This window comes from Typopeltis vanoorti, chromosome 20, assembly GCF_054136105.1.
Source record: "Typopeltis vanoorti isolate ZY-2024b chromosome 20, IOZ_Tvanoo_1.0, whole genome shotgun sequence".
NCBI lineage: Eukaryota > Metazoa > Arthropoda > Arachnida > Uropygi > Thelyphonidae > Typopeltis > Typopeltis vanoorti.
The window spans coordinates 92770885-92793376 of record NC_143568.1 but is presented as its reverse complement, the minus strand read 5'-3'; the positions used below and the strand labels follow the sequence as shown (position 1 = coordinate 92793376).

General features: G+C 36.1%; 1 protein-coding gene across 4 annotated transcripts in view; it reads right to left on the bottom strand.

Moving 5' to 3' along the window:
• LOC150095660 (protein GUCD1) overlaps window positions 1-22492 on the bottom strand; it is a 171438-nt gene that overhangs the window by 45023 nt on the left and 103923 nt on the right. For all 4 annotated transcript variants that reach the window (XM_090409999.1, XM_090410000.1, XM_090409997.1 and 1 more), the window contains 3 exons: window positions 17703-17794; window positions 5313-5418; window positions 1473-1521 (listed from right to left, as the gene is read on the bottom strand). In XM_090409999.1, coding sequence (XP_090266125.1) covers window positions 1473-1521; window positions 5313-5418; window positions 17703-17794 — 247 coding nt within the window. The remainder of the gene's footprint in view (window positions 1-1472; window positions 1522-5312; window positions 5419-17702; window positions 17795-22492) is intronic.

The window sequence follows — 22492 nt, the reverse complement described above, 5'->3', positions numbered from 1 at the left end:
TCATCCCTTGAGAGTATGTTCTAGGAAGGTGGTGATGATAATGACAATTCAATACAGTGAACTCTTGCTATAGCAAACACCATTATAAAACTCACTATAATAAACTACCAAGAAGTCCCATAAGGTACAATGATGTTCTAAAGAAAATTCACTGTAACAAAAAATATACACTATAACAAACTGTAGACCTCACAAGGTCTGTTATAGTGATTCTTGATTGTATTGACTTATTATAATGGTTAGGAAAGAAAATTATTATTGGAAGGACTGAGAGTGGAGTCCTCTCTACAAATAAATTATCGGTTTCATTACTGTGTGTACACAAGCACGCGCACACACACCGCTTTGAAAGAAGTCAACGAACACCATAATGTGAGGAACAAACAGTCATGCCACCCACCTAAATAAGATGCAGAACCTCCTTTCACTAAAATCCTAAAGGGCACACTGTCCACAAGCATACAACAGTGATCAATGAGAATTTTGAACCATTCTTCCTGTAGGCATGTAGTGACATCCCTTGACCTCGCCCGATGCATCCCACACATGTTCAATAGAGTTGAGATCAGGGCTCTGTGGAGGTCGTCCACAAACCACACAGTTACAGCAGCAGACTTACGACACAATGCACTGTCTTGCTGAAAGAGATGATGGTTAGTTCTGTAAAAATGCCACAAAGCACGAAGCATTGCATTGTCCAGAATATTCAGATACCTGTTGGAGTTCAATGTTCATGGAAGCACAAACAGAGGTCTGAGGCCAAAACAGGACTGTACCATCGTGCTGCTACCTCTGAATTTCATAACTGGGGTTATGCTCTCGGGTAAGAGACATTTACCAGGCATCCGTCATACCCATACCTATCCATCTGCTCGGTAGATCCACATTACGAGGCTCACCACATGGGTTTCCATGTGATGAGCCTTGGTTCTGAATGATTTTGTGCAGATTTGTCAATGCCGGAACTTTTCACATTACATATCAGCTGGCAAATGGTGGTTTTTCTGAGGGTAGCACTTGCAGTTGACTTCCTGTGCTTCCATCTCAGTAAGATTTCACCCAATTTGGGTGAACAGGTAGGCATGCAATATGGCATCCTATCACAATGTCTCTTTCAATCTCCATCAGTTCCTTTCTTGCAGCCATTTCACCTGGACACAGTTGCAAATGCTTGGGAGCATAACATTCTTCCAGTTTATACCAGCTACAAACACGTGACTCGTTCCATGGCACAATACACCTTGACCATGGGGTGTCTGTTGACGTCTTTTCAAGCCATGTATATGCAGAGGTTTTCACACACTGTTGTGTGAAAACCTATGCATATATACTGCTTGAAAAGAAGTGTTTCTTAAAGTAAATATCAAATATCTTTCTAAAAGAAAGAGATGGAGATTTCTAATATAATAGGCTCTTCAAATAAGTTAAACAATTTTCCTCAAAACAAAAACACAAAATTGATATCTACTTACCTTGATATGAAGGAGCCAGGTGGCAACAGTTCATAAGTTGTAATAGAAACTGAAAATGGTTAACGTTTTAATATTATTACTATGGATAACACTTATCTTACAAATGAATAAAGAAAATTTCAGACAGTTCAGAATGTTAAATGTCATCGCAGAGTATCTATCACCTTGTGTTAAAGATTTTAATCAGAAGTAAACAGATTAATATTTTAGTCTTGCTTGACTGATATAGTTCAAAATCCTAATCGGATGATGAATTTTAATGAAAAACTGTTTCCTATTTTTTATATGTTCTAAGTAGCAGAGGTGAGTGATTTGGAAGTCTTGTTTAGTTCTTTATTATGGCATGCAACTCGCAGAGAATATTAGTCAATCCCCCCCCCACCACCACTTTTTGTTTTATGAATCAACTTGGTATAAAATAAGTCCAATTGCATATTAGTAAACTTGCTTATTTGCTACATGTTATTAGTGCTGAGAGTATAAATTAAATAAATATATGTCCTCATTTATCATCCATTTAAGCAGCTGCTGATGTGTCATTGCAGAGGATGCATAGTACAACAGATGATTATAATAAAATGGATGGGGTGGACGAACAAGTGTTTGTACAAGAGTTCTTGTAGTTTCTTGAAACTTCTCACAAATGAAGATTCTCAATTCCCAATGAAGAATAATGGAGAACCTACAGAAGTGACATATTTCAGCTACTTAGGCACAATGTCTAATGAAGATGGTAAATTATATATGGAAATGAATGACAGAACAAAGCAAATCTGGAACAAAGGGGAGCCAGCTAAATACATTTACATGGAATAAGGAAAAAATCTGCCAAAACACTAAACTAGCAATATCTCATCTGATTTCAGAGTATCTGAGGTCTGCACTTTCACCTAGCTCTTCTTCTTGTACATATTTGATGTTTTCTCACTAAAATTCAATCTCATCCTATGCTGATAATAGTGCACTCCATTCCTCTTTGTAATTTACAGAACCTTGTGGTACTTGAATAACTCAGGCCTCAAGATCTTCTATGGTCACATGTGTTGATTACAAAAAGTTTTTGCAATCCCCGAAGATGTCTCTGTGACTGAGATGAAATATTGGAAGTATTAAAATTAGTTTTAATACTTCCAAATATTACCAGCACTGAGAAAGTAATCCTTTCTCAGTGCTAGTAATATTCCATTAAACCTCTAACATGAATCTTCTATGGCCAATGCCTTGAACACCAATCTTCTGACCATTCTCAGGTTGGGGTGTAGGTGGTTTGGTGAATTTTAGTGCTACTGGGACATAGTCATGTCTTATTTCCCAGAGGAAAAAACCATGCTTTTCACTCTCCTACACGTTTGATAACAATCTGTTCCTCTCTTCTTGGATTAATTTTCACACCTAGCCTATCCTGCATAAATGTATCATATCCATAGCCTATTCAGCCTTCAAAAGGTTTGCCATGCTTTTTTTTTGTTCTGGGCATTGATCTCAGAATGTTGGAGAACTAAAGTTTGGATAGTGGTCTGAAATTTTGGGTGAAATAAGGAATGAATCTTTCATTTCTGTAAAAGGTATTTTAGTTATTCTGTATTAAGCAGATGTTCTGGTCAGAAGAGCTTTTGCAGTGGTCAGCCCAAAAAAAAGGAGAGGTAGAAATTACACACGTCATCTCATCTGACACTACCAGAGTAGTGCCAAATGGAATTTTTGGCAGCTTTTTCAGGTTAGCATTTTGTTGTTTTTTAAAGATTTTTTTTTGATTTGCATCATTAACATTGTTACTTATACGGACCTAGATGAGATTTGTGTTGGGAAGGAGTTAAAGAGTAGAGACATGTAAAGTGGGTGAGAAACTCACAGGTATGCCTCCCCATACATAGTAAGCACCCAGTCTCCAGTTCATTGCATGTTCCCCTTCCCTGTTCCCTATGCATATCTGCCGTGATTTAGATGGCAGATAAGCTATGCCTGGATTTTTCACTAGCTAACACATTACAAAGGAATTTAATGGATGACCTGCAGAGCCACTGTATTGCTGCCCTCGAAAGGGGGAAGGTTTGGCATCTCTACAGTAAAGCACAGCATAACCTTGAGGCTGTTACCCATACTACATGCAGGAATTATTCAGGCCTCCAATAAGCTAGGCAGTGGTGTTTGTTGTGGATAAGTAATCTACCACCTGGTTAGGTCTGGTTAGAATTTTCTCCAAGTATGGAAGAAATGCCTTTTTTGGTAGCAATACTCACCAGAGGTGCCAAAATCCCATTTCTAGAGATAGGCCACACAACAGGAAGGTAGAGTTGGCTGGGAAAGGCTACGTATTGCACGTCACCAGCCCATTTGAGGCCACCGAAATTCCAAAGGTAAAGACTTTTTCCTTTATACTTTTGGACTGATATCTCAGTTCAACACAAACACTACAAACTTTGCGGAGATCATGATTTGTAGAATTATTACTTGATGAGTTTTGCAATGACTGAATTTTATAAAGTGGGTAGGCGATTCTAATGAGTTATCTACCAGTAGGCACAAGGAAAGGCATTCTGCAAGTCAATGGAATAGTGGACAAGTGCTTTTTACATTGAGAGTTTCTTTTTAAATTGTGTCGCTGCTGCAAATTTGTGATAAAAGAAGCGAAGGAAAAAAATGTTACTTCTCCAGAAAATATTACCCATCACAGTCTGCACAAAGTTTCTTATTTCGGAGTTGAAGAAAAAGTTGTTACCTTTTGGAATACCAGTGAACGAGCCTAGAAATCATTGAGATGACTGCCATTTTAGCTTCTGAAATATGCAAAGTTACAAATGCTAAAAATAAAAAAAAATGATACCTCCTACTCCAAACCTGAATTAAGGCTGCAGTAAGCCACATTTGACTTCACATACTGCAAGAGACTAGTTACAGTTTTATCTGATTCTCTATCTGATGTCAATAAAAATGAAGATATGGATTTTGAACCTGAAATGTTTTGCAAGCCCAATTTCACTGAAAATGGTATGAAACAATCCGGTGAAGGATTTAAAGTAGTGATTCATGTTTTTGGATTTAGGTTTCAGATTTGAAACTTCAGGTTTACTTTCCCGAGATATTTTATTTTACTGTCAATGAAACAGAGTTCATCCAATACTTTTATCATTACATTCCTGATATATACCTTCAAGGAGTGTACAGGATACTATGATAGCACTACATGATTAAGTTTATATTATTACTAACTCACTACTGACAATTTTCTCCCTAATTAGTTTGTCATTTGCCAGGACTCTAATATTATCAGATCTTATATTTGTCTTGCAAGATACCTCTAACTACATTAGTCCACCAAGATCTTGTTCTGAGTCTTTTTACTACCATCTTGTCATCTTCTCTAGTTTATTGCAACAACATTTCTGAATTTGTATCCAAGTTAGGAGCTAATCTATGATCCAACTTGGTGAATGCTGTTTACTGATTTCTTCAAAAAGTGTTTAAAAGGAGCCATTATAAAACTGACTTGTAATCTATTCTTCGTGCTGATTCAGATTATTTGGAGAACACTTACAAAAATCTTGAATTTTACTGAATAAGGTTAGTAAACACTTTGCATATATCTGTTGTTGGTCAACACTGGATACAGATTAGTCACCATAAAAAGTCGGTCTAACAAGTTCTAGAAATGTTCGGTGGGATCAAAATTTGGTTGACCCTCCCTCCCTCTCAAAATAGTCCTATTATCTGCATCTTATGTAAAACTAGGTTTTATGAAACAATTTATAAAAGCCACAGAGAAAGATGAAGAAATATATTATTGTAATAAAGCAAAAACATTACCCTATCACATAATATTTTAAAACTGAAATATCTTACCTTGTTTGCATGGCAGGTGTCACAGTACAGGAGATTGGCATTCACTAGTACAATTGCAGGATTTCCACACTGCAAATGGCACAAAATATCTTGAAATTCTATAGATCTGAAATTAAAATAAAAATAAGTGATTAAAATATCCACAGGTGAAGGATTCCCAATGTCCAAATAGAAAATATCCTGAAATTCTATAGATCTGAAATGATTATATAATGTTGGATTTTATTTGTATCAAGGTACAAGAAATAGTGCAGTGTTTTTATCATGGGAAAAGAAAACAGGGTTCATGTGCAATGGGGATAAAAAAAAAAGTTTTCAAAACCTTTTTTTCACCAGTTAACTTAGAAAGACTAAGTTAATTGGCCTTATACCAACAGGGAGCAAGCTCTTGAAAAACAGGTGATATTAGAATATTCATTTAACCATTTTCTTAAATTAGTATATGAAGTGAACAAGAAATTAAAAAAATATAAATATAGCAAGCAGCCTAGAAAAATGAACCATAAATTATAAAATTCTGAAAAGCATGCAGAAATTCACAGTTTTAACATCACTAAGAATGTTCATCATATTCACAAAAGGATTTGAGTATGAAAAGTTCAAAGGTTCATTTCTAATAATTTCATGAGATGTCCCCCCCCCCCTCTAGAATGTAAAAGATTATTTTCATAATCTTTTATGGAAACCAACATGAAAAAGGCAGTACATTAGTACCATGGAAAGAAGTAAGTAGAATAAAAAAAAGAAGACATCTTTGTTCTAAATTTAGAGTTGAAATGCAGAGAGACGATGAATAACTGCTGCATGTTTTAAGAGATTAGGAGGAGAGAGTGGTGGACTTATATGTACCATATTTCTAGAAAATGCAAGCAGAAGCAGAAGCAACTGCACATCTATGTGAAAGATTATGGTGATGTGGAGAGAGAATGGTCAGTACTGAGTCAAGGATTTATAAGCACTTAGGGACACCAACCCAAATGTGAGAACAGTATTCAGAGTCTAGAGTAATTTGTATAGAGTTAACAATTGTTCACAGTAAAGCAACACTTGAGTAAAAGGGAAAACATTTTCTTGGATGCTGAGGACTTGATACTTGTACTGCAATGTTTCTTGTTTATGTTAAGATTAGAGCTATCCCAAGAAGAAAATGCTTGATTAGACTTTTACATGTTATCAAAAGTAAGACAAAGAAAATTTGTATGTATGTGTGTAGGAATTAAGGGAATTTGGTTTTTTATGCATTAAAAGTTAACAAAACTCTCAGAACCCCAATGAAGAATTAGAACTTGGAGATCAGAATTTAGATCAGAAGAAGTAAAGATTCTAGGGAATTTGACGATTCACCGCACAATTAGTCTAGTGGCTATGTGCTTCACAACCATATGCCTGGGAAAGGAGTATCCTGGGTTCAATTCCCGTCGCTGACATGAGGAACTTAGGGATCTTTCTCAAACATAGCCAAGTTAGCCAGTCTTGGGCATGGATAGCAGGGTTTTTCCCTCCTGCAAGCAGGCAAATCAGGCCCATGAACACAAGCAGCTACAGACATAGGACACACTGGGAGGCATAGGGCTAGCCACCTCATCCTCGGGACGGGGACGACTTAGAAGAGCTAAGGATAGCTCCGTAACAGGCCACTAGGCCTAATACATGAAGGGAAGAAGATATGGTACAGGGATAGCATTATCAATAAAACATTGGACTGGATGCTAACCAGAAGCAAAAGAGCAGATTCTGCTGGCCTGGTTTGCATAGTAGACAGAGCAGCCACTTTCCAACCACCACGTCATGAGTTTTTGAGAGTCTTTAGATGAGGGGTGAATTTCATCATTTGGTGTGAGGCCATCACTCTCCTAGTATATTAGAAGCTTGAAGTCCAATGGAAAAAAAAACAAAAAAAAATTCTATTATTTTTATGGCTATTTAGCCTATTTTTGTTTAGGAGTGCCCCTTTTTTTTATAATGTCATTGGCTTTTTACTCAAATTTTAGGGCATTACTGATGCTTTATATAGACAGATATACGAAGAATCTATAGGAGGAATAATTCGCACATACCTCTGTAGGATGTTGCTGGCTGTCTTCTTATTAAGCGGCATCCCAGTGATATACATTCATCTGCTGTTAAAGGAAGGACGTATGATTGAAAGGAAGAGGAGTTGGAAAATGTAGGGACAGAGAGATGTGGGAGAATTATTCGTGAAGCAAGGGGTATGTGAACCTGTTTGAAAAACCCAGGTTTTTCAAAAAATTTTCATACTGTATTTTTCACACTAATTCTCTGAGTAATTTTCATTATCCTAATCTTCCAGACTACCATCAATAGGATCCAACACCTGCCATTCTTGGGTGTGGACAGCAGGGTTTTTTCCCCAGTTTATCTTCTGGGGTTTTTCATCCCGCAAGCAGGAAAACCAGCCCCATGAGCACACACGGATAGTCAGGAATACTTAAAACAATCCCTCCAGCCATAGGTTTGAATTGTCAGCTATGCTGGTCCCAAGCCTGGATAAAAAAATAGGGTGGATTGAGGTGGTGCCGTACCTTCCTGTAAAAGGGGTTCACGGCCATTGAATCACCATACGAAATGAATGAATGAACACCTGCTATTTGGATATCTGAAAGGGGGTGAGGGGCCTGGTAGTCTCATATTACTTTGGCCATCTGCTGCAGCGAGATAGGCATCCTGGTTGGTCTGGTCAGGATCGGTCAGCTAGTGAGTTTGCCTGCAAGCATCAATAGTGTTGCACAACATCTCCTTGCCCAAGGTCCAGGGACCTGGCTAAGGCTTGCTGTAGCACTGATATGGTGTCTGAGATAGCAATGGCTACCACACAGCAGGCACCCATTTGTGGCATGTGGTGAGCTCTGGAATGGAAACATTCCAGAGCTCACAACAAAGCTTCCCTTTGAGTATGAATAATTTTTCATCTAGTTTATCAGATCCCATAACAAGTCCCAGCCACATCCAGAAATCATTGCATCATCAACTGAAGATAAAATCAAGAAATAAAAACCATCACAGATAGCAACAAACACACCAACCTTCTTAATATTGTGTCAACTAAAGAATGTCCAGTGGCGATTCTTTAGTTGACACGTTTGAATTGCTTGAATGCCAACCCATTCACACAATTCATCTAGAATTGTTTGAATGGGTTGGCAGAATCTCCAAAATCAGTCAAGAAAATCGTTGTTCAGTGATTATCTTATACAAACAACAACACATACACAAGTATTTGTCAGAGCAGCTCCTCTTTACAGTATCTATCAGGGGAAGAACAGTCATAGTCACCCCCACAAAATTTTGAACTACTCTTGAGGAATAATATTGGAGCCAGAGTCCTTCAAATGTTCCTGACAAAGAGATCTGCTCTGAATTGAGAGATCAAGGAGGATAAGGATAGTCAACTGGTTCCCACCAGGAATATCATTCTTATATTCAACACACTTAAACCACCAGTATATGTGAAATCAGAATATCTCAACTGCCCAGGGCTCTACATCTCAAGCCTAATAAGAAATATGGTATTTCTTGGATGCCTTCTGTTGCTCTGCCATCTTTGCCCAGTCTAAGAGCAAAACACCAAAATGCCTAATCGTGAGAGAGAGAGATCACACAGCCCACTTAGAGGAACCATTGTTGGCCTCACAATTAGAACATCCTTGAAGTATGATTTGTTTGCTGCCTCTTTAGAGCATATCAAAGAGAAAATATCAATATGAGCTCACTCCTGGTGGAATGTATACAAAAAGTGGGTCCCCTAAATGAGAATCCACTAATAAAAGAAATAATGGAATGTGCACTGCAGAGATTCAAAGACATGCCTCCAGATTTATTAAGATAAGATGGATATCTGCCACAACTGCAATTCCTAAAACATCTAGTCAAATTCTGCTTTTCCTTAAACTGTGGTGTAATGCTGATTACACAGCAGCCAAGGAAACTAAGAACAAAGCTTGGGGTATCTTTCACAAATACCCCATAACTACACACTGCATCACTTTCTAATGTGCCAGAGCAAGACATATCCATTGTCAGAGCCAAAAGGAATCCTGAATCCAATACACATTTTTTTATAACTAAAGCAACTAACAGCAAATAAAGTCAGGGATAAAATCCAGAAAACGAAGGCAGATGTACCACCTGCCCATTTTTGATCCTTGAACATAACGGATGTACAATTCCCAACCCAACAACAATCAATCTCTGACACTTGGGAGATTTTTGCCAAAAGATCAGCAATGTTGTCTTATTCCTCAGAATTCTTTGCCAAAAATGTAAAAATGCAGAAAAATAACAAATTCTGTTCTCAGCAAATTCTGTTCTCCCCCCCCCCCCCTTTTAACACCTAACAACAGAAATATGGAGAATGAAGTCATCCTAGCATCTAAACAAGGTATGTACAAAATTTTCTTCCTCAATTATTCTGCTATATTTTTTTTTAAAATACACTTATAATGTCCTAAAAATTTTCTAAAAAAGCCAATGTATTTAAAATAAGGGACATGCCTAAATAGCCATAAAAGTAATAATTATTATTGCTTTTCCTAAGCCAGGGAAGGATCCAAAATCCCCAATAAACTATCGACCAATTTTTCTGACTAGTTGCTTGTGTAAGGTTGGGAAAAATGGTTAACTCTCACCTTTTATGACTTCTGGAGAGAAACAACCTTTCTTCTAGAACACAATCTGGCTTCTGTAAATATGATCATTCTACACATGATCACAACTGATCTAGTCTGACTGGAAGCATCATTAGAGATGCCTTCCTAAAATATGAGCACCTAGTGTCAGTTTTCCTTGATATGGGAAAAGCATATGAAACTGCTTGGAGATTTGGAATATTGAAAGACGTTCACACAACTTTGATCTGAGAGAGGGAACCTCCTCTTTTTATCAGAACTTCTTTATCCAACTAAATTTTCCAGGTCTGAGTGGGAACCACTTTTTCCTGACTATACCCAAGAGGAGGAATTCACCATTCAGTTTAAATTTTTATATTTTTATAGCAAATGTCCGAGAGAGAGAGAGTTAGTAATATTCTGGAATAGAGAAAGTTGTTGAAAGTTTTTCCACTTGGTTATACTATAAATTAAAGGTACCAAGAAATTATACACTTGGTTTAATCCGTTATCCAAGTATAAGCAAACAAAGTTGGGTTTCCTCTAATCCAGAGTATTTTAATAATAAGGTATGACACCTTTTGGCAATTGGCATATGAAAATATGACTTCTGCTTTACTTCAACCTTAAAATCACCTCTGGGTCTGGCTCCCACTGATGAGACCTCAAAAAAGGGTGAAACTGGTCTGGGTAGCGACCCTTCCCATAATGCATATCCTTGCAGTAGAACATATCCTTGCAGACATTATACATGTCTGCAAGGATATGTTCATTGCATTATGGGATTTGGCAAGTGATGTGAAGTCATTAGCTTCTTTATACAAGTTGTCTCAGTCCTGAAAATAGTTCAGGCACAAACTTATTTGCTTACACTTGGATAAAGGATTAAACCAAGAATATAATTTCTTGGTATATTTAATTTGTAGTATAACCAAGTGGAAAAACTTACAACAATTATCTCTGGTCAAGGCCTTGTACAGTGGCACAAGGCCTTGATACTTTTCAGTGTGCATCTTATCATAGCAACAATCTCATGTGTAGTCATTGCACATTAAAACACTTGCAGTGTGCCATTTCAATTCAGGATATGCTCTTCTGGAATTCAGGATCAAGGGATAATGGCCATTTACCATCACTCTGAGATCTGGAATTACTCAACTCTACTGTACTCTAAAATATGTTACAGTATATACAACAAATACTTAACAGTTCTTTAAAGATCAATTCTGAACTCACAGACAGAACAATTTTTCTTCCTTGGAATAAACGAAGAAAACAAGAAGCAGGTTAAGTGTGTGCAGATGTACTAAAAAGCCATGTTGGGCAGCTGTCTGCTCATGTTTTAACAGGCTCATCAGAAAGTAGAGGAATAATTCACCAGTTCAGTGGGGCAGTGACCATGAGTACCTGTAAAAAAGACAGAGCACTAGAACAGTGCATCTAGTGAGATAAAGGATGAACTTAGGAAAGGATCATCTATGGACCAAATCACTTGCCTTTGGACAGCATGAGAATTTTTAGGGAGGTTTTAAGTGCACACCACTCCAAACATAAGACATTATTCAAGGATGGACAGATTTGGGATTTCCATAAAGTGGGTAGTTAGATGAGTGAAAAGTAGTGTCTCTTGAGTGGAAAAGAATGCTTAGTTTATTCCCAAAGGCAAGGAAGCTTGATGCAATATGTTTATGCCATGAGAGACTGAAGATAAACCAGTTTAAGGAGAGAGAAAACTGATCATATCTGGAGATTTGGTATAGGTAGGTGAGATGAGATCCCTTTGAGAGAGAAAAAATGCAAGACTGCATTTTAGCAATACTGAAGGTGACCAGGTTATCCTTACCTTATTGAACGATGATATCGAGATCAGTGTTTAAGGCACTGATTCTAGACGATCTTGAAGCTTGGGATGAGCCCTGCATGGTTTGTCAAATGAGAAAAATTAATGAATGACTACTGCCAGCAAAGCTGTGGGAGGATTAGTGGTGATTGAGAGTGGGTGATTTATACATTGGAGAAAGAGGGTAGGGGATAGAACAGAATTCTGAGGCACTCCTGCATTCGTGGTGAGGCTTGAAGCTATGCTGATGTAGTAAACAACAAGAGAGAGAAAGCTTGCTACCCAATTATAGAAGGTAGCAGGTAGATTAAAGGATGACAATTTATTGATTAGGTATCGATGCCAGACACAATCAAATGCTCTGGTATAATCCATACTAATAGTTGCTAATTACCATTCTTGTAATCAGCCAAGCTTATGATAACGGTTCAAATATGCGAGGCAAACATAATGGACTGCAGAAAAAAATCCTCGAAAGAAATTCAAGGGCTTTTTTTTATTCCGTGTGCTGCTCATTCATTAAATTTGGTAGTTAACGATGCAGCTACGATATCCTGTGAAACTGTAAATTTTTTTGGGGTAATACAGGAATTATATAATTATTTTTGAATATCTGTGAAGCGTAGGGCTATATTAAAAAAACATATTCGTGTTTTAAATTTGAAACCACTTTCTGCTACTAGGTGGGAAAGTAGAGTAGAAGCAATAAAACCACTTAAAAATAATATCAAGGAAACTTACCAGGCTCTTTTTAATATTACGGAAGATGAAACTAAAGATATCGATTCTAGAGTTCAGGCAGACAACTTAATTTCAAAGATTTATTCGTTTAAATTTATTTGCTCTGTTCATGTTTGGTACGAAATCTTAAGTCTCGTAAATGTTGCAAGCAAAATAATGCAGAATCCGACATTTGATATAGGAAAAATTACAGAAAATCTTGATTATGTTATACAAGAATTAAATACTCGCCGAACAGACCAATATTTTGAAAATATTATTAGAACTGCAAAAGAAGTAGCAAACAATCTTAATATTGATACTATTTTTCCAGACATTCGCAAAAGAATAAAAACAAAAATATTTGGTTACGAAGCATCAGATGAGACAACACATGATCCTAAACAAAATTTTAAAATAAATTTTTTCTTTGCGATTTTAGACACGACAATAACTTCAGTCACAGAAAGATTCATACTCTTAAAACAACATAGCGAGGACTTTAAAGCTATAAGAGACATCAGCAAATTAAAAGATTGGAGCGATGAAGATTTAATGAAACATTGTAAAGATTTGCACTTAAAACTGAGTGACAATCAAGATTCAGACAATCGCAATATTGATGGTATGACTTTATTTGAGGAATTAAAAACTTTGCAATGTTTTATTAAAAAAGAGTCGGCTCCTCAGGATGTTTTAAATTATATATACAAAAATAAATTAACCGACATGTTTCCGAATACTGCACTTGTGATGCGTATTTATTTAACATTACCAATATCCGTAGCATCAGGGGAAAGAAGTTTTTCAAAACTGAAACTAATAAAAAATTATTTGTGGTCAACAATGTCTGGAGAGCATCTAACAGATTTATCAATTATATCAATTGAAAATAATATTATGGATTCATTAGACATTAAAGATATTATTAAAAATTTTGTGGTGGCTAAAGCAAGACGGATAAATATGTAAAATAAATCTACATTTATCCTAATTATTATATAGTTCAAAGCATATCTCCAAATTATCTTTGTTATGTAATATTTCTTTTTATATTAAAATAAAAGTAATTTTTGTTTTTATATATATATATATATTCTGTTGTATTTATATATTAACGAATAAACATTTTTGAAAATTTTTATTATTAAAAATTCCTTATTAATGAATTTCAGTGATAACAATATTCTACTACTGTTAAATAAAATTTATTTTTATGTATGCAAATAAACTGTTTTGTACTTTTAACAAAGTAAAATTTTTCACAAAAATTTTTCATGTAAAGTTATTTTATGGGGGCACTGAAAAAGGTTTTGCACAAGGGCACCTCCTACCCATGACACGGCACTGTGTCTATGTGACAGCAGCGCCACCAATTCCACTTAAAAAGGGATTGGGAACGTTCAGGCAGTTATTCGAATGACTGACAAATTGTGCTCAATATGCATCCTACCTTGCCTCAGCATGCTTTACCTTAAACAGTGCAATGCCGTAGCAGCCCTTCGGGAATTTAGAAGGCTTCATACCTGCGTACAGGTCCTAAGTCAGATGTAGCACTGAGAGCTATGATTAAGAAGTTTGAAGAAACTGGATCACTAGGAGTTAGACCTGGCAGAGGACGGAAAGCAGTGCAAGAAGAGACAGTAACAGACGTTGCTACTGCGGTGTTCGACGACACAGGGACCAGTACTGGTCCAAGCGCACCATAGATATGTTATTACTCCATTTTATTTGCCTTTATTAATGTAATTATCCACTTGTTTTCAGCTCAGCCAATGCCAAAATTTACCCTATCGGCGACTTTTGGTATTAAATCTTTTTTTCGCGGAAATCATCTCCCCATACCTTCAAAAGTCTCAATATTAAATTTGGTCTCATTCCGTTTATTGGTTTTAGCTACAGATACCTCCAAAGAGGGAAAGTTATTTTATGGCCACCCTGTACTATATGTTTACAAAAACCTTTTGTGATGAAAGTCACATAAAAAAAAAAAAAACTGAGTTATTATTCTTATTAACTCTGCTTATATTTATTTCTTATATTATTATTATTATTACAGTAACATCCATGGAGTCAGTATCATTGTCATTTGACTTAGCTAGCAACATGTCTAAAGAAATATAAAGATATTTCTTTATGCTAACTCATGGTATTCCATTATTGAAAAAAACAACTCCCCACATTCACAATGCATTCCACTCACCAACCACTCTACATGTAAAAAATCTACTCCCTTCTTCTATTCATTGCATCTTCACACAACTTCCAGGGATCACCTCGCATTCTTTCCAGTTCACCCAACACTCATTTTTTCTAAACTCCTTTTATATTAATCTAGTAAAATCCCTTCACTAACTATAAGGTCTCTATCACATCACCTATTTTCTTCCTATCCACCAAACCAGCCTGCAATCTACATTCCCTCAAACATTCTCATACAGTTCTCACTAATGTTTCCACATGAAAAGGTGATGACCAAATTTGAGCACAAGTCCGTGTGTGCGTGTGTGTGTGGTCTGACCAATGCCGTATACCGAGGCACCATTGCCTCCTTATCTCTATATGCCAATGTACTTCTTATCATACCAGCAATGAAGTCTTTGCAACACTTGCAATGTGCCCTCAGAACTTTAGTCTGTTGTCAACTATCACCCGAAGATCTTAAATCTCATCCCCTTCTGGAAGCATACCTCCACCAATACAACACACAGCCTTATATCTCTGCATCCCAAAGTACACATCTTGCATTTATCAATATTAAAACTACAACTCTCATTCATTTGTCCAAGCCAAAAGTTTACTGAAATTTTCCTGTAAAGAATTATCAGCAATACTCCTGATAATTTTAACTTGCATCATCAGCAAACGTTTGAAGATCCTCAGTCAATCCACATGAAACTCATTAACATATAAGTTAAACAGCAATGCTCAAGAACAGAACCCCCAAGGCATACCACTGGTCACCTCCCTTTTCTGAGACACTGCTCTATCATATACAACTTAATGGCATTGTTCAGAAAGCTAGTCTTCAATCCATCTGTTAACCAATCAGTTATCCAATCCCATCTACGGCAGCATATACATCAGCTAGTCATGTGACCCATCAGATGCCTTTGCAAAGTCCAAGAATTTGTACTACTGTAACCCATTAAAAGCAGCATCTTAATTGTATGTAGTCAGTCAGTGTAGACTGGTGAAATATGTCAGTCCAATTTCAATAAAACTAAATGGCAATTGACAATAAGAAATTTATTAGCGAGTTATTATATCCCCATAAGCCCATAACCACTACAAGACTATTATAAAATGCAATACTAAAAGCATAAAAAAATGAATATTAAAGAGTTTACATTGTTCGTGTAAAATTGTTTTTTCTGTACATGACCTGTAAATAAATAATAAGACTTTCAAGAAAATGACAGCACAGTGATAAAAAACACTGACCAGGCATGCAGTCAGGAATACATATCCATACTTGAAGTAGAAAAAGCCATTAAAGGCTTGAAATGTGGAAAGGCAGCAGGAGTAGATGATATTCGACCAGAAATGCTGAAGTATGGTGGTATAAGAGTCTTACAGTGGCTGCACTGCATAGTTCAGAAAGCCTGGACAGAGGGACGAATTCCCGATGATTGGAGTAGAGCTCTCATAGTACCCATATATAAAAAGGGAAATAAAACTGAATGTGAGAATTACAGAGGTATTTCCCTACTGAGTGTTCCTGGCAAGATCTATGCAAGTATACTTGAGAAACGGTTGAGAAGAATTGTGGAAGAAAAGCTTGGTGAAGAACAAGCTGGATTCAGGCCAAATAGAGGCGGTCAGGATCAGATCTTCACTTTACGACAAATAGTCGAGAAAGCATGGGAATATAACAAAGATCGGTATTTAAGTTTTGTCGATTTGGAAAAGGCATATGACAAGGTGCCAAGAGAGAAGCTATTCAATACGCTGCAGTTATATGGTGTCAATGGGGCATTATATCAAGCAATACTTAGTCTTTATTTGAGTTGTGAGTCAGCAGTTAGAATTGAAGGAAGTACAGGAAGATGGTTTAATGTTAAATCTGGTGTGAGACAAGGATGTACATTATCCCCTCTGTTATTCATTATCTATATGGATCACATTATGAAGGAATGTGGTATTAAACCTGATATCAAAATTGGAGATGTTAATGTCAGCTCTTTGCTTTATGCGGATGATGTTATACTTCTAAATAAATCCGCTACAAGTCTGCAAGATTCTCTAACTAAATTGAATAGCTGTTGTAATAGATATGGTATGAAGGTCAGTAATAAAAAGAAAAAGACAATGAAAATAGGCAGAATCATTGAAAATGTCAACTGTGTTGTGAATGGAGAACCTGTGGAACAAGTAAAACATTTCAGCTACTTAGGCACAATTTTTACTGAAGATGGTAAACTAAATATAGAAATAGACAACAGAATCAGCAAAGCTGGTATTGTGGGAAGTCAATTGAATAAATTCATATGGAATAAGAAAGAAATTAGTCGGAACACTAAATTAGCTGTATACAAGACTGTGTTCAAACCAATTTTAACTTATGGATCTGAGAGCTGGGTCAGAAGTAAAACACTTGACCAAAGACTAGAAACCGCAGATATGAGAGTCCTGAGAAAGATTAGAGGCATGAACAGATGGCATCAATGGCAATATCATATTAAAAATGAGGATATTAGGAAAGAACTTGACATTGTCAGCATCCAGGAATGCGTTAGCAGAGCTAATCTCAGATGGTATGGTCACTTAAATAGAATGGGAGAGGAAAGATTAGCAAAACAAGTGTTCTCTGCCAGGTTGGCAGGAAAACGACCCAGAGGAAGACCAAGATATAGGTGGATTGATACGGTACAAAGTGCCTTAGACGATAGAAATATAAGATCTGATAATGTTGGAGTCTTGACAAGTAACAGACTGATTTGGAGGAAAATTGTAGATAGGAAGTTAGTAATGATGTAATTTTTTCATGTAGTACTGTCATATCCTGTACACCCCTTGAGGGTACATGGCAGGAATTTGATGATGATGATGATGAGAAATTGGAATCCATTTAGTTGGTATTTGAATATCTAATATTCAGATAAATCTAATATTCTTACAAATCACTGTGCTAAGATATGGAACTTCATTATTTGAAATTTTCTTTCTGCAGACTATTTTATGAACATGTTTATCACATCTTACCTTTGTTCCACTTGAATACCGTTGGCAGACGCCTGTTTAAACTTCTGATTGATACGTTGTTCATCCTTTGTAAGAACCTGTCTGTAGAAATCCTATAAACATGAAATAATATCTGAAACATTTAATCTTAAATTCTTCAGTTTGTTTGAAAGTAAACAGATCTTTTTTTTTGCATTTTTATAACATTATTCAGTATAAGTGTGCTTTAAATGGCTCTATAAAATAAATGGTTATAAACAGCTGCGTCTTACACAATGAGATGGAGAGGAAAACATACAAAACATCATAAATATGGATGTAATTTTAAATTTATTAAATGAACTAAAGACAAACTGATCTTTGTTCCTATGAAATCAAAGTTTCAGAACAGTGATTTGATTATAGTGCATAAACTAGAGAGCTAACATATCTTTCAAAGTAGAATGAGAGAGAGAGAGAGAGAGAAAGGTACTTGTTATGGAAAAATCAGTAAGAGCAGTTTTGATAATGTGTTCAGGTCAAGTTGTAATAAGGAAGCTGAAAACAGCAGCATCAGATGTAATGGCATGCAACAGCTATAATGCTTGTAGCAGGCATGTTCTATGAAGGATGGAGGAAGAGATCTAAATTGCACATTAAGAGTAGACTAAATGTTAATCAGGTTATAAATAAGAAAATAGGTATGTGTAGGATGATAAAGAATTCTGGTGGATACATGTATTGCTTATGTAAAAAAAAAATCAAGTAAAAGAAGAAAACTTTATGAATGCAAATAAAAGATGCAGAATAATTAGTTGAATCATGTGATGACCATTTCAGAGTATTATACCCAGACAGAAATAGCATGATATATATATATAAAACGAAGCTGCAAGAATAGACAAGGGGAAAGAGCTACATGTAAAGGATATAGCAAAAATATTGTAAATTGTGGTGCAAACAAAGAGGACAGTTATGTGGGATTTCTACATGAGTGTGCAGACAAAATGCTTTTGAATTGGTTGTTCAATTTGAGGCTCACTACAATAAAGATACCTATCCCATTGTCCAAGGATGATACCAAAACAAATACAATAAATGATAAGCACATTAGTATATCTGGAGTGGCAATTATGCTCTTGGATAATATATGGTAAAACTTCCACAATTCAGGAATGGATGAAAGAATATTTATACTTTATAGGGGGGGAACTCTATGGTTATTATTTTTATAGCTATATAGCCTACTTTTGTTTAGGCGTGCCCTTTTTTAAAAAAGGGGCACTCCTAAACGAAAGTAGGCTATATAGCCATAAAAATAATAGTTACTCAGAGGAGTAACATGGGAATTTCACAGAAATAATACCTATAGAAACTCTATGGTTTTGTGAAGATAAGAGTTCTTGTGTGAAGGTCTTCGCAATTTCCTTTCATTTACAATAAAGTTGTGACTAAGTTGGTATGATGTACTATGATAGTAGTAGCCTGTGTAGCTCAGTGGAAGTGCCGTTTGCACTCCATTGCGCCTGAAGAAGACCTAGGTTCAAATCTAGTCACAAACTAGAGGAACAGCTTCTAAGCCTTTCTTCAACCAGTTCCTGAGTTAGCCAATCTCTGGCACAGACAAGCGAGTTTTTTCTTCCATAAACTCGGAAAATCGACTGTAGAACTCACATTATCTCAGAAAATAAATATATAGTGTTAAGATTAGGGACATGAGGTAGCAGCATTTGCAAGCTGCCTCTTTTCACCAGATGCCAGATATTGTTAGTGATAGTCTTGGGCCAGCTACCTCTAATTAGCCTCTGGTGGAAATTGAACTGCTCTCTCAGTCTCCAAAAGTTAGAGCTAAAACAGCCTTGCCTACTCCCTGTAAGGGAATCAAAGCTGTTAGTGGGTGGCCAAGTTCTAAAATAGTGATCACTTGACCTACAAAGGAAAAGTAATGGAAGTAAAACTAAATCCAATGCAAACTAGGTAACAATGAAGTATATCTTGCATACTTTAATGTCAAAATTTTATTTACATGATCACACTCCTAAAGAATTACACAGTAAGGGAAAAAAATGATCTGATTAATCAAATATGAGACATTTTCTTTGGATTTTATTGGACCATGATTCTTTATAAATATATGTATATTAATCATCTACCAGTTTCACCAGCTTGAGTTTATCTGGCTTCTTCAGGACGAGATGGTTACACTAACATTAAATGCTAAAACAGAAGAATGCAGTAACGAGATTAAAATCAAATAAAAAATTGAAAAGACACGTGACATTAAGAGCATAGAGACTTAGTCATTGTTAGTAGATCGCATTTTATAGTTTTTTGCGAAATTGAGTTCTGCTAAACATAGTGAATTTATAAAACTAAATTTCCAAATGTCTTTTAATATCATGCCTTTATTTCTATTGAGATTGTCTCCTGTCTGGAGTACCACTGCAACTTTTGGTACACCATATAAGCATGGTGGTAATGGATGTAGAAATTTTAAATTTCTTTTTAATTCTTGAGGCCATCTAGTCATATTACATATTAAGAGATTGGTCTCTTTGTGGTTTTTCATGGTTGGATCTACATCTAATATATTATAGGTAGACGTGTCAGAAACTAGAACACCGATCTTCATTATGTAACCACAAAGAGACCAATCTCTTAATACGTAATATGACTAGATGGCCTCAAGAATTAAAAAGAAATTTAAAATCTTTACATCCATTACCACCACGCTTATATGGTGTACCAAAAGTTCATAAAGTTGGGGTTCCACTTTGTCCGATCGTGGACGGGAAATTCTTCAACATACCAACTAGCCAAACACTTAGCCAGTCTGTTGAAAGAGAAGATAAAGAAATCGGCCACATTTATAAAGAATTCTCAGCATTTTGTTGAAAGATTAAAAAGTATCAACATATCAAATACAGATATACTTGCAAGTCTAGACGTAGTGTCTTTATTCATGAACGTACCAGTTGAAGAAGTGATTAAGATCATAGAGGATCTCTTTCCAAATGACATTTCTCAGCTTTTCCGCCATTGTCTAAACTCAAACTATTTTAAAGTAAATAACATACTGTATCAATGACTTGAAGGCTCAGCCATGGGCAGTCACTTGTCACCACTGTGCGCAGATCTGCTCATGGAAAAACTAGAAAATGACATCCTATCCAAAATAAATCCGAAACCATCAGTCTGGTGGAGATGTGTGGATGATATCTTCATCATTTGGAAAGACACAGAAAATGCCTTACACGAGTTCCTTCAAAAAATAAATTCCTTCCACCAAAAAATTAAGTTCACATTAGAGTTGGAAAATAACCATCAATTACCTTTTTTGGACGTGCTATTAAAAAAAACAAGATAATGGACAAATCAAGCTTACAATCTACTGCAAACCTACAGACACTGGACATTATCTTCACTTTAAATCTACTCATCACTATGCACAAAAACTTAGCATCATACATATGCTCAAAAACAGGGCAACAAATATCATCACAGAAGAAAAAGATCTGCTCGATGAGCTCTCACTCATATCAAAAACTCAATTCAAAAATGGTTATCCACAAAATATCTTTAAAAAGATTCTCTATAGAAACAGCCCACAGCGACAACCTCAAGTGACGCAGTATACATCGTCCATTGTCATACCTTATGCCAGCTCAGTCTCAACAAAAATAGCAAAAATCATGAAATCTTTCAACATCAGGGTTGCCTTCAAACCTATTTTAACTACACGGCACATGTTAAGATCTCATAAGGACTGCATCGCCTTCTACAAGTACACAGGCCTATATAACATCCCATGTTCCTGTGGACTGAACTATATAGGCGAAACATCACAAAGCCTAGAAATCTGAAAAAAAGAACATATAGGAGATGTCAACAACAACAGAACAGACACCTCAAGATTAGCCCACCGTTTCTCAATTTCGAACCATTCCATTGATTGGGACAACAGCTCCATGCCGTACATTGAAGAAGATTTCAGATGTAGAAACTTTAAAGAAGCTGCAGTGGTACTCAATAGAAATAAAGGCATGATATTAAAAGATATTCGGAAAAGTTTTATAAATTCACTATGTTAAGCAGAACTCAATTTTGCAAAAAACTATAAAACACGATCTACTAACAATGACTAAGTCTCCACACTCTATGCTCTTAATGTCACACATCTTTTCAATTTTTTGTTTGATTTTAATGTTGTTACTGCATTCTTCTGGTTTAACATTTAATGTTAGTGTAACCATTCTCATTCTGAAGAAGCCAGACAGACTCAAGCTGGCGAAACTGGTAGACGATTATATACGTATATTTATAAAGAATCATGGTCCAATAAAATCCAAAGAAAATGTCTCATATTTAGAGATATTTTCTTTGGTTAATTTTGGTCTTTGATTAATGATGATTAATCAAAATGATCTGATTAATCATCATTAAGTATTATAGATATGAGCAATTACCAGTATTAACTAAACTGTTAATGAAGGAGAGTAAAGCAAAATTAGCAATGCGCACACACACATTCCTAGCTAGGTGTAACATTGATCCAAAGATTTTGCATCCCAAATGAGATCTGAACCATAGTTGATACCAACTCATCTGAGGCAGTTCAAGATGATAAGTTGAGTGCACTTCCACAAGCCAAGCTATACGTAGCAGTGATGATATATGTACTAGATTCAGTATACACTAATTAGTGGTGATTCTTCAGTATATTGTGTGCCTGCTGTTGCCTCCACATTTCTCCAGGAATGAGGAATCATCCTCAAACTGTACTGTGAGTCTGGACTGGTTTACTTCTGCCTGCCCCAGTTTTCTTCTCGCAA